The following is a 13,834-nucleotide window of genomic DNA, read 5'->3' as shown; positions in this document are numbered from 1 at the left end:
ATTCAAAAGACATAAATGAGAAGGTGTTAAGACAGGAGCAGTAAATACCCAGGTAATGGACAAGAGAAGACCAATACCACCCACACGTTCAGGGGTACGTGGAGTGTGAGAAAACCTGTAAGAGGACGCAAGCGCAGCAGGAATTACAGAGTTACGTGAAGTGATCCACATTTCTGTCAGAGTTAGGAAGTCCAGAGAAAAGACAGGCGTAGGCAGTGAAGAAATCAGTCTTTTTGCAAGCTAAACGACAGTTCCACATTCTGCCAGAAGATCAATTACAATGCTGGAAATGTGATGTTCTCCTTCTCTGCCAGTATTCATCTCTTTCAAGTCCTAAACACAATCCTCCATTAGGCCTTCAATACATAGGTTAATGATTTTATGTAAACCTAAAGTGAAAGTTGTTACCTCTCAGATGAGTCAACTGACCCATCATCCCTCTCATAGACTTGCCACATATTTTTATTGGTCAATCCTGAAAACACTGCTGAAATCATCTCCAAAATGAAAACATCACCTCATTAATTAGACCTAGTAAAATTTCACCAATTAAAAAGACATGAGCCTGAGGTCATTTTAATCATTACTTTCATTTCATTTAACAATCTTCAATCAGGATTGGTTCCATTATCATTTAAATGCAGTGTCAATTTTGAACCTTTAGGAAATTACAGGTCTGTTTCATCCATCTTCTCCTCTCTAAAATGTTTGGAAAAATAGTGACATAACAATTGAAATAGTTCAAGGTCAAATTTTTATTTGTCATTCTAGCTATATCTAAAATACAGTGTTGACAAAATTGCATTACTCAAGACCAGAAAACGTGCAGCAAAGGAAAGGGGGAAAAAAAAGCACAAAAACGCAAGCCAATGAAAATAAATTGTAAGTCAATAAAAATAAATAATTACGTGTATAAAAACTGGCTTGTTATGAGCATGTTACAGAGAGTTTAGCAGTCTTATTGCCTGTGGAAAGAAGCTCCTGCACATTCTGGCTGTTCTTGATTTTATGGACCGATGTCACCTACCAGATTGAACAGTCCATGAGATGAGTGTGAGGAGTCTCCCACAATGCAGAGGGCTTTGATCTTGCATCTAGCCTTACAAATCTCCTCAGTGGAGGGGAGAGAGATCCTGAAGACCCTCTCAGCCATTCTAACCACAGTGAGAGTCTTCCTGTCAGACACACTGCAGTTTATGTACTAAGATGTGATGCAGTTAATAGTGACACTCTTGAAAGTGCCCTGGTAGAAGGTGGTGAGGATGGGAGGAGGGATTCTCACTCACTTCAGCCTCCTAAGGAAGTGCAATCTCTGCTGAGCTTTCTTGACCTGGGATGTGGTATTAAAACTTCAGGGCAGATCGTCAGTGATGTAGACACCCAAGAATTTTGTGCTGCTGATCCTACAGGACATCCACTGAAATGTAATGGGGGCTGTTCAGCTTCTGTTCTGAAGTTCGCAATCAACTCTTTTGTCTTACTTATTTTAAAGGACAGATTGTTGTCCCCGCACCAGGGGCCTCATGCATAACGCCGTGTGTAGAATTCACGCTAAAACATGGTGTATGGGCAAAAGCGAAAAAGTTTGTATGCACAAAAAAATCCAGATGCATAAATCTGTGCGTTCGCCAACTTCCAAATCTTCCGCTCCATAAACCCCGTTCAGTGTGAAATGCAATGCACGTGCACGTGCCTGCTGTCCCACCCCAACTCCTCCCAGAATTACGCCTCTTTGAATATGCAAATCAATATAAATAGCCCTTAAGCTCAGCGTTCTGTGAAAAGGCAATGGCAAAAGCATGGAGGGAAATAGAAGAATTAAAGTAGAACATCATAAACTTCATCTTAAAATCATTTAATTTGCTAGTTTCTCAAATCCCATCATAACTAAAGTAGCACATTAAATGCTTTGTTTTGTATGTGTTCTTCTATGTGCTCTATGAGTGTGAATCACTATGTGTTTCTTAAACAGGCTTTCTCTTCCTCCGACAGGACATAGAATCCATTACATTCATGATATTACAGCTCTCTGAATAATTTAAATACTGAGATGTACACGTGATATCATTTTCATGATGATAGGAGTTAAAGCATGTTGTTAAACATGGGAGTACGATGGTGCAGTGATTGTTCATGCCTCACACAAGATGCTTGCTGCGCTGTGCGCGACCTTCGATGAAATAATTTATTGCAGCAGTACTGTTTCTTTCAAACGTACTAACCCCCAATTCCTGTCCTTACTTTTCTTTCTCCAAATACCCAATTGTCACCCAATCAGCTCTGTAATAGACGTTAAGCTGAGAATGCCGATTCTTCAAAACTTTTAAAGAACATGTTTAATTATTCTATCCATCTATCCTTCCAGTGTTGCACCAGCCCCAGCAAGAATACAGCGCGAGGCAGGAACAATCCGTGAACGGCGCGCCAGCTCCTCACGTGCTGCGGCACCGTATCCTCACATGTTTAATTAACAATATACAGTAGATTATTTAAATGAAGTTAAAGTTTTATCTGTATAATATAATAAACATATTTTGCTGCATTTCATCTTAAAATTGATATCGTCATTGTATGTAAATATGTGCTTTATAAAGTGGCGCAGGTTGTGTAATATTATAACTGTATCACAAGTTTACAGTGAGGTAATTGTATTTATAAGTATAAAGTGTTCTACAAGGAGCACTTGATAGACTGATTGAGTGCATTTAGAGTTCTTGGGATGAAACTGTTTCTGAACCGCAAGGAAAGCTCTGCAGCATTTGTTGCATGAGAGCAGTTCAAATAGGCAGCATGGCTAGGCAGCGTGTGCTTGATGCTGTATACCGATAATTCTCTTTCTAATCAGCTGCTGTAGAGCTGTGATTCCACACTCAGATACAATGATATAAATACTCTGAGTGGTGCAATGAGAGTAATATGGAAAAAGATGATCTGCTGTGGCAACATCTAACGGGAGCAGCTGAAAGAAGAAGGTGCAGTGAAAGTAACAACGCTAAAGCAGATATGGTATTTAGAATAGTTTGACCATTCTGTAGACAATTATATTGTTACAAGTTACAATCAAATGCCTTAAACTAATAAACAATATGCGGTTCATTTCAGTGTATTTATAAAGCCGCGTTAGGGATGTGGATCTAAAAAAGAAAAGGAAACCACACTGGAACAAAAACACTGCTTTGACGCTGGAAGCCACCAGTTTGCAAAACCGAGTGAAGAACTTGCGTACGCCAGGATTTCAGCTACCATGAAAATGTGTGTGGCTTTACGCCAAGTTTAGGTTTTATACATCGCGATTTGAGCATGGAAACAGGAATACGCAACATTTTTGTCAGTACACATCGTTTATACATGAGGCCCTAGGTCACTAACTGTTCCACCTCTGCTCTGTAAGATGTTTCATCTTCATTATTGATGAGTCCTACTACTGTTGTATCATCAGCAAAATTATTGTGCTGATTTGTGCAGGACCTGGCAGTACAGTCATGTATCAGTAGAGTAAAAAGCAATGGACTGAGCACACGGCCCTGAGGGGCCTCAGTTTGAAGGTACGCAATGTCTTAGTGGCAACATGTCCTGTCCGTTGTCTTTCTGACTAGAAGTGCAAGATCCATTTACAAAAGAGGTGAGCAAAAGCATAGAAACTTTCACTATTAGCTGCTGTGGGGTGATTGTATTAAAGGCCGAACCGAAGTCAATAAACAAAATCCCAGCATACCTGTTTTTTTTTCTCCAAGTGGGATAGTATGGTGTGTAGAACAAGTGTGATGGCATAATTTGTGGACTCATTGGCACGATATGTGAAGGTGTCCAGCGAAGGTGAGAGGCTAGCTAGAATGTGACACATGACTAGTCGTTCAAATCAGGTGCCGCAGACCAGTAGTCATTAAGGCGGTTTACAGTTGTTTTCTTGGTGGCGGCCTTAAACTGTGTGGGTACGACAAACTGCTGGAGAGAGATGTTAACAATGAATGTAAAAACACCTGCTAACTCAGCAGCACAGCCGTTCAACACCCAACCAAGAATGTTATAAGGTCCCACAGCTTTATATGGTTTGACACAACTCAGTGTCCTCCTCACGTCAGCTGTACACAGTCTACAGTAAGGATCTCCTCCCCTGCTGAATAATTCAGTGCCTCAAACCTGTCATAGAACTCATAAAGCCTGTCAGGGAGAGAGGCATCAATGACCTCAAACTGTAGTATTATTTTATAGTCTGTAACGGACAAAAACCTAAAAACTATTTCAAATTTAGAGATGAACACAAAAACTGAGAAAACATGCACTTGGGCAACAAATGATCTACAGCTGCTCCTTCTTTACCCAGTTTCCATATCTAAGTGCCAACTTCAATGAATCGAGTCATTCTAGACTACCTATAGAAAAATGCCAGCCATTGGATAAAGTTCCAAAATGGTTGCACTATTTTCTGGAACAGACTAAATATGTCAAGTGGTGACATTTTAAGAAGTTTATGGATGAAATATTTGGACAACTTAGTTATTAGCTGTGTCCAGATGGTGCAAAGCTGACTGCACAGATTCAAGGCTGTCATGGGTGACTTCAAGGGGGTGAATACTTATGCAATCAATTATTTCATGTTTTATATTTGTAATTAATTTAGACCACTTTGCAGAGAACGGTTTCCATTTTGATCAGAGTCAAAAAAGTTAAATTAAAAATCCAAAATGTGAAAACTATAAAAGGAGATTAAGACTTTTTATAGGCATTGCATGTTACTTTTAAGAAGGAGGTGGGACCGTTTTGAAACAATAAGGTAAATATTTCAGAATTTGTGAAATTCTCAAGAATTGGCACTACCTTCAAGTTATAAAGTAACTTCAACATCAGGAGGAACAATGTACTACAAAGAAGAGTTTGTTAGTAGGTTGTAAATGTGAATATTTGATTAGACGTACAGGAACACTTTACAAGTCGGATAAAACACCTGTCTGTTTAACTTGCAGTCTGGAACTTGTCAACCAGGATGAAGAATAATGACCCTGACCTGTCTGGCCTGATAAAAAGACCTTCACCTCGTTTTTGATTGCCTTTGAGACCAGATAGAAGAACCTCTAAAACACCTGACAGTACAAGAGTCTTTGTTGGTGTATGACAGACTGGCATTGCCCATTTTGCTTTGCTATTGTTTAAGCTACCAGACCCTCTTAACTTCAGTTGAAATGTCAGTTCTTTCTCCACAGGGCCACTTTGAAATGCAGTTTCTGCATCTCATCTGATGAGACTGATCAATCACAGGCAAAATGGAATCCAGAGATGTCTCCACAACACACCATTTAAACACGTCGGTGGTGAACAAAGAGCAATAACTCAACTCCTGTCAGCCTTCATGGACACAACTTTTCATCAATTGTCAACCAAAAGGTTAGAATTATGTGTACCCAGGAGACCAATAGCAAAACACGCATCCCTTAATTTTTAACTCATTGCAAGCACTAGCACTGTGCTCTCAATAAGCTCAGTCGGCTACAGTATGGCACAACAAATGCTAGCGCAATCCCTTTTACTCCAAAGGGCAACCTGGTGCAGGACTAGAAGAGTGGAAGGCAGTCTTGTAACAGAGTTAGACAAGGGTGCCACAAGTCCAAGCCTTGCTTAAGCCATACTGCTTACCGTAAGTAAAGCCAGATGTTTGTCCCACTAAAGTCAGAAGTCAACTAATTGTTGACTACCCAGTAGGTGTAAATTTTATGCTAGCAAATAAGGACCACAGTGTTTGAAGCCAATTAGAAAAAGATGAGACCAAAGTAAAGGAGAAGAGCCCCTGAGAAAAGAGAGAAAAAGAATCCTGAACATCCATTCATGTGTGCCAGAGTAACCTGACCTAGAAGGATTGGGACAAAGCATCACCTTCATCTGGAGTGAACAGGAACCAAACCATAAGTACACTTATTCTGATTCTGAGGGCTACAGATAGTAATTTAGTAGTCAGGATAAAGTCAGCTAATGTATTCTGGTGATTGGTATCACTGTTGTAACAGTCGTCACATATTTTTCTGTGTGCTTTTAACTGTTTCTGCTGCTTGCTTCCTTTTAGAGATTATGTCCAAGTAATTAACTGACTGTGGGATATCTCTTTAAGGGGAGTAGGGTGTCAAACTACGCCTGGGGGTCCTTGCTAAAATGTACTATGGTGTGACGTAAGGGCAACTGACTTTAAAAAGGCAAGGAGGCGCGTATTTTAAAAAAGGAGGGAGAAGAGAGAGAAGGAGCGGAAAGTGAGAAGAAAGTCTGTTTAAGTAAGGAGCTGGGAAAGTGAATAGAAAGAAGCAGCCAGCTGTAAAGCAAGTAAGACTACGTAATAAGGACGGTTGGGTGCACGGAGAAGTGCCGGCTAACCTAAAAGGACCTTTGGAGCTCACGGCTTTACTTGCCATGGATGGACGCTAACGGCGAGACACCCGGGTGAGATGGACTTCATCCTTTAACAAAGGAATTGTCGGCAGGCCGGTGAGATCGCTTCTTTTACATAGAAATTCAGTAAACGTCTCAGCGGCGCACATCAGGATTGGTCGCTGGATTCACTGCAGACTTCCCAGGCCGTGTGAATATAGACTTTTAAAACAAAGTTCATATAAAAGGGACTGGGGAACTTGTGGGGATTGTGTGTGTGTGTGTCTAATTTATATTTGTATATAGATGTAATATAGGTTAAGTACATGTGAATATATTTGTGCCATTTATAAATCGGATATTTTTCTGTTTCTTTTCCTTGCTTTCTTTCTTTTCTGTTTCGCCATTTACTGGGGAATATATGTGTTTAAGGGGGTGGCATATATTTAGGGTTTGTATAGTTATTATAGATTAGATAAGGATTGTTTAAAGGGTGTTTATTGTTTTGTTTGATTTATAATATATATATATTTTGATTGTTTAAAGAATTGTTGGGGTGATTATTTCCTTTTCTATAAATTCACAAAAGACAACTCCAGCTGAGGGCATCCAATTGGGGCTAAGATTCTGTCGGTTTCCATTCCTAAAAGAATTAATTTTCCTAAGAGTAGGAGATTTTCGTGTGTGTCGGACTCCTCATTCAACTTGAGAGGAACTCGCTACACTGTAACTGGAAAGTAACTTTTGTGAAGGGTAAGTTTGTAGCAATTGCAAATTTCTCTTGCTAAATCCTAAAGGAAAGTTTAGGACAGTATCACACACACACACACACCCATAGCCACCTACACAGAGGAACTGTGGTTGTGTGTGTGGTGGGGCTAAACCAGTGCAGACTATCTGTGAACAAATCAATGACATCATCATAGTGCAGACACTAGGAACATTGCTAGGTAAAACCTTAGCTATCTTGAGCACATTAATTGAAAGATCAGAATTCATAAGGTATGTGCCTTTTTCTATAGGAGAGAACCAAATTATACTAAGCCGAGAAATAAAATTTATTAAGTTACATACTTTTTTCTGTATGACAGAATAAGATCAAACTAAGCCAAGAATTAAAACTCATAAGTTATGTGCCTTTTTAAACAATAGAGGAAAAGATCAAACTAGGCTAGGACAGATTTGTGTTTTGTCTTGTTTGTTATTTCTCTATATGCACTTGAATATATACACATTCTGATATTCTGATGTTATGAATAAATTGTATTATTTGGTTTATGGCAGCAAGTATGTTTGGGAAGTTTGTTGAAAAACAGTCAATTACCACATCCAAAAGAAAAAAGAGACAGTAAAAGTTATTTAATGTGGACTTTCACCAATTTATGAACTTCATTAATAAACTGTATCAATGTCTTCATAGTTCTATCATTCTGGCAGGAAGGTGAAGCAGAGACCCCTCGCACATACAATGGCCATGTACTTAAAAGCATTGTGACCAATTATTCCATTAAATTAGGTGGGGTGGGACCCCAACTCCCCACAACTACCCATCATTTTACTTTACCATATAAATCAAATGTGGAGTACTCAATAATGATAAACTCATAAATAAGGGAATAAATTATGAAGATGACAAAAATCCAATTGAACTGCAAAGTATACATCATAATCCTAATCCAGCTTTGCTTTTTATTTTTCAAATAACTAAACTACAGCCACTGGCTTCTTAGCTGGTTCTCCTACTAGTCGTGCAAAAACAGATTTCCTATTGTTATTTATCAATAGCGCCTGATGACCCCAACTCTCTTGATTCGCTAACACAATGTCTTATTTGTGTTTCTGAATGGATGAGTAGTAATTTTCTCAAACTAAATAAGGAGAAAACAGAAATTTTAGTGATTGGCAAAAATGGATATAATGAGGGTATTAGAAATAAACTTGATCCATTAGGATTAAAAGTCAAGACGGAGGTAAAGAATTTAGGGGTAACTATTGACTCTGACCTGAATTTTAAATCACATATTAATCAGATTATTAGGACAGCATTTTTTCACTTAAGAAATACAGCAAAAGTTAGACCTCTTATAACATTTCAAGACGCTGAGAAATTAATTCACGCTTTTTTTTAGTTGTAGTAGTGTAGTTGTCGACTACATTACTGTAACGCACTCCTCTCAGGACCACCCAAAAATTATATCAATCGATTGCAACAAGTGCAGAATGCAGCTGCCAGAATCTTAACTAGGAAAAGAAAATCTGAGTTCATCTCTCCAGTTTTGATGTCATTACATTGGTTACCTCTGTCATTTAGAATTGACTTTAAAATACTGCTTATGGTTTACAAAGTCTTAATTAATCTGCTCCATCCTATATTTCAGAATGTCTCTCACCTTACAGTCCAAATCATAACCTTAGATCTTTAAATGAGTGTCTGCTCATTATTCCAAGAGCTAAACTTAAAAGAGGTGGTGAGGTGGCCTTCTGCTGTTATACACCTAAAACCTGGAATAGCTTACTGATAGAAATTTGCCAGGCTAATACAATGGAGCACTTTAAAAAACTGTTAAAAACTCATTATTTTAACATGGTTTTCTCATTGCTTCATTTTAATTTAACTGATATTCTCTATATGCATTTAATTATCATTATCCTTCATGGTGGCTCTGAAATCCTTACTAACCCCTACTCTCTCTTCTGTTCTTTTTCTGGTTTTCTGTGTTTGACCTGTGCCACCACCACCTGATCAAAGCACCGTGATGTCCCTACATTGATGGATTAATGGCCAGAAGTCCACATGACCGTCATCATCAAGTTCTTCCGTGTGAACCCTGAATACCATGAGGACTGATTGAGGTCATTGGTGCGAGATAGAATGAGGTGAGGGGGCTGGGTGGTCTTGTGGCCTCAGAACCCCTGCAGTTTTTTTTTTTTTTCTCCAACCGTCTGGAGTTTTTTTTTTTTTCCTGTCCTCCTGGCCATCGGACTTACTTTTATTCTATGTTAATTAGTATTGCCTAATTTTATTTTTAAATTTTCATTTTTTTTTCGTTTTTTCTCATCCTTCATCCTGTATAGCACTTTTAGCCACATCCTTTGTATGAAAATGTGCTATATAAATAAATGTTGTTGCTGTTCAAAATGTAGGTTTCACCTTTCTAAAGCGATTTTCTTACCTGGGTGACAAGCAACTGGAGTTCATGTTCAAAGCTGTGCATGAGCCTCTGCAGAGTGCTGGTATTTGCAGTCCCTCCTTGGCGAGCGCGCACCTCTGGCAGGCGCTTCTGTTTGTCTTCAATTTGAACCAGCACCTCTCGGCAATCAGCAAAATACTTGTGTAGTTGGTGGGATGCAGCCAGCATTTGGGCACGCGTCTCCATTAATTCCAACAAGTCTGCCCAGGCCTCATTAACACCATCCTTCCACTCCGCAATTGTTGCTGCATCCGAATGTCCATAGTCGATCAGCTCATCCACCATCTGATTCACAGCTGATACCCGCTCCTGCCCCAGGGTTCCCGTTTCTGTGGCAAACTTTGTAAACTTTTCTTGGAGCATCTAGAAAATTAGAAGAGGTTTGTTAACACAAACAAGTGTGTAAATTATGAATCAAATACCACAACTAAACATACTGTAAGAAAGGTGCTATATTGCACCTGACCCGACACAGACTTGACACAGGAGGCACGTATAAAATTAAAGACCATTATTTTTCTTCAGCTGGAGGGCACATCTTCCCCGTAATCCCTCCAGCTACAACACAGTCCCAAGCACAGATAAACCACAACAGCACTATCCTCTCTTCCACCACCACTCCTCCACAAGCTTAGTCCTCCTCCAACTCGACTCTGGCCGCTGAGTGGTGGTTCCTGGCCCCCTTTTAGCAGGCACCCAGAAGTGCTCCAGGTGGTTGATTGCTGACATCCACCTGCACTTCCGGGTAAGATGAAACCAGTGCCCAAAAGGGGCCAGGCGCTCCTGTTGCAGCACCCCCTGGCAGCGCCTGCAGAACCCCACAGAGCTGCACAGAACTCCAATCCCCATGAAGCCCTGGGGGAGTCCAAGGCACTGCTGCAACCCAGGGAGGCTACCATCTAGCGTCCAGGGGGAGATACTGGGCTTCCCACCCTTATCCCCCTGGCAGACGTGGTGAAGGGGTGTCCTGGCCAGGCATGGACCCCAGGCATTTGTCACAATACCTAACAAAGACACAAATTCCAGTAATACTGTATCATTTCAGAAGAAGATTCCCTAATCTTGCCTTGATTAGTCCAAGGTACTGAGAGGTTAGATCCTATCCCAGCAGCATCAGAAATAAATCTTGGATGAGATGGTAGTCATTCTCACTCATACTTCATTTAGGTTTCAAGTCAACTTAACATCACAGACTGCGAGATGAAACCAAAGCACTCCTATGAAACCCATACAGACATGGTGAGCACATGAGAATTGAAGCCATATCACAGGAGCTAAGAGGCAGCAGCACACAACACAGTTCCTCTGTGCGATCTGTATATGATATTTTAATTGATTAAATGCATGATCTGCTCTCCTTTGTATGTATGCATCACATGCCAGTGGAGGATAGTTCTCAATAAACACTGTATTAGGGTCTGCACTTTTTCAGTGGGTCACAGAATACATTTAGGAGTAGGTAATGTAAAAGATGCTATGGATAGGCTGGCATCCCAGTTGGGATGATCAGTGCATCTGTACCCAGCTGGGATGCCAATATAAGAGATGGAAATTGGGTAACTACTTCCTGGTGCCATGTGTTCCCTTAGTATACTGGATGGCAGCATCCCTCAGGTGGAGTTCCCTGTTGGACAACCGCAGGGACCCTGGGTATCACTTCATTGAGCTACTGGGAACAAGAAAATATGGAAATTCCACCTGAACCAGAACAGCTTCCTGAATACAGCGTGGATGTGCTGGAAGTGCTCACAGGCCCAAAGTGAGTCCACCACCACAGCCAGACAATTTGGAGTACAAAATGAGGAGGAAAGTAAAAGACGAATGGGCTATCACTGGTCAAGACTCAACATTCTCAGGAGTAGTCAGTTGTCTGTTGGGGGAAGTGGTGCAGCATGCCCCCTGTAGGCCACAGCAGCTATAGCAGCAAGTTGCCAAGAACTCATCTGCCACATTACAAGTTCTGTATGATGATATCTTATGAAACTTCAAGGGTCCTTAGACAATGCAACTTGCATTTTTATAAGAAAACAGCCATTGACACAGAAGGTGAATGGATTCTCCTTTAGTTTTAGCTTTTTCCCTATAATTTCCTCTTTCATTCCTCTGTATTTTGTTTCTACTGTTAGTTCTTTGCTCCATGCCCCCTTTGCTGCTCAGTATTTTTTGCACTGATGAAGATACTGTTTAACATTGACGAGTATGAGGGGCAATCTTTGTGAACATGATATTTATTACATAAATATAAATTACTAGGCTGCATGTGGTCTTCAGAAGAAAAAACAACTTGAAGACTTCTTGGCAGTTTTACTATTTTTATGAAATTGGAGAGGCAACAGTAAACTCTTAAAAATTATCCAGTGCAAAGAACATGGACTTACCTGAACTTGATTTTGTAAGAAGACACTGGCAATACCATATCTTAGCCGTATCGCTGGCATGTGAGTCCTATTAATCTTTGTCTCGAGAAAATACCTCCAGATAGACAATGTGTTTAATGAAAACTCCAAGCCTTGCCCTCCATTGCTGAGGTGTTTCACTTGAACGTTGTTAAGGAGGCATTCGCTTCCTTTCAATGTTGTGTCTCTTCATCTGTGTCATTAGCATAAAGTCGTTATTGCGGGGTGATGTTTGCTGCCTGCAGGTCTTTCATAGTGAGAAGTGAGGTGCATGTAAGTAAGTGAAAGGCAACCTGTTTCGAGTTGCGGCGCACTAAGTCCAAAAATTTTCTTTCGCGGCGCACCTGAGGGACTGCCCATAAATAAAGTCGTGATGACACAATCTATTGACAATCACCAATAAAAACAGTTAATTTTACAAGTTTGAAAGACATTTTATTAATAAAGGAATCAAAGGATAAATCTTAAATTTAATTCATGTGAACGTTGAGATTGTTTTTCAGCACATGAGATTGATGCAAGGATCAACTTTCGAATGACAGACGCGCATTTCCTTGTCGATCATTTGAAGTCTATCATGTTTCTTAGACTTCATTTCCGTAAGTGTTCCATTATCGTTTTTTTTTCAACATAAAATATTTTCTTTTTTAAAACATTATCTTTTTAATCAACCAAAAGTTCAAAAACACTAGCAATTTTAAATATTTTACAAAAGTTTTTGCGGCGCCCCTAGAAAATTCCGGTTGCTCGACAATGATGTAAGTGCTGAAAAACTGTACATGTGCATACATGCGCCATCTAGTGGCTATGGCTGAACATGAGCAGAGCAAGCTACTCCATACACAGACACAGGTCTTTCATTGATATACAGTACTAGGGGGCTTTGCTCGCCCACCCCTCCTCCCCCCGGGGGCACGCTAAGCTCCAGCCACTTTGCGTCTCTGCTGTTGAACGTGTGCTAAGGAGATGCGGACAGATCAGCTGCTGGCTTTCTGCTGCTGCTGCTGAGCTGCGTGTTCTGCTTGTCGTGTTTCGTGTTGATCATTTAAAAGCCTGTACAGCATCTGTCCTTTTGTCTCACTGCGTTGTCTCGTGGGACGTGAAAGTGTCTTCCAAGAAGATCACGTATCGACCCAAGATTTTTTTAATATAATAGAGAGATGTTCAATATTATACACATTATCAGGCAATCAACATCACTAGGTTATAGCATAAAGAGTAAGACAATAGGCTCAAGTGGCCAAAACTAAGGTCCCTCTTTAGAGTGGTGAGGCTCATCATCAGTAACAGGGTCTGGTCCATGAGAATGCCGAATGACCTACTGTAGGTGCAGAATTGCTACTGTGTACTGAAAAGGGCATTTCAAGTGGTCAGAGCTCTTTGTTGAATTGTCCCTTCATTAGGCTTGGCACACAGTGGGGCAAATCTTGGGCCAGGACATAATAAAGAGTGTCACACACGTGCGCATGGGAGGCAGCTAATGATGGTAATTCCGAGCCAGAGTGCACTGACTCTTTTTCTCGCTTATCTACAGATTGTTCACGGGAAATCCTGCCTGGTTCTGATGACGTCAAGCCTGCTTCCGACCCCTTAGATGTCACTTCCAGGTCTAAGCCTATGGACAAAGACCCTTCTGGGTCCGGCCCTGCTGATGTCATTTCCGGTCTCGAGCCTATGGAGGAAGACCCTTCCGGTTCTGACCCCCCTGATGTCATTTCCTATATTGGCCTTTAAAAGCCGCCACTTTTCCCTTATTCCTTCAGTTCTGTTTTGGACTCTGAATCGTGCACCTCAGTGCTATCATTTTTGCAATTTTGCAGCTAGGAAACAATATACGGGTGTCTGTCACCAAACCTTGCTATGGCTCTTGGTCGAGTTTGTGACAGGAGATAACGT

At 40.6% G+C, this 13,834-nt stretch overlaps 1 protein-coding gene across 1 annotated transcript in view; it reads right to left on the bottom strand.

Annotated features, from left to right (window-relative positions):
* The window catches only part of LOC120538737 (spectrin beta chain, non-erythrocytic 4-like), a 461,881-nt gene that overhangs the window by 81,826 nt on the left and 366,221 nt on the right, over positions 1–13,834 (bottom strand). Inside the window, exon 28 of the mRNA XM_039768162.1 lies at positions 9,525–9,905. Coding sequence (XP_039624096.1) covers positions 9,525–9,905 — 381 coding nt within the window. The remainder of the gene's footprint in view (positions 1–9,524; positions 9,906–13,834) is intronic.

Source organism: Polypterus senegalus, chromosome 11, assembly GCF_016835505.1.
Source record: "Polypterus senegalus isolate Bchr_013 chromosome 11, ASM1683550v1, whole genome shotgun sequence".
NCBI classification, from domain to species: Eukaryota; Metazoa; Chordata; class Cladistia; order Polypteriformes; family Polypteridae; genus Polypterus; species Polypterus senegalus.
The sequence above is the reverse complement of the archived record's forward strand: the minus strand, read 5'-3'. Positions and strand labels throughout refer to the sequence as shown.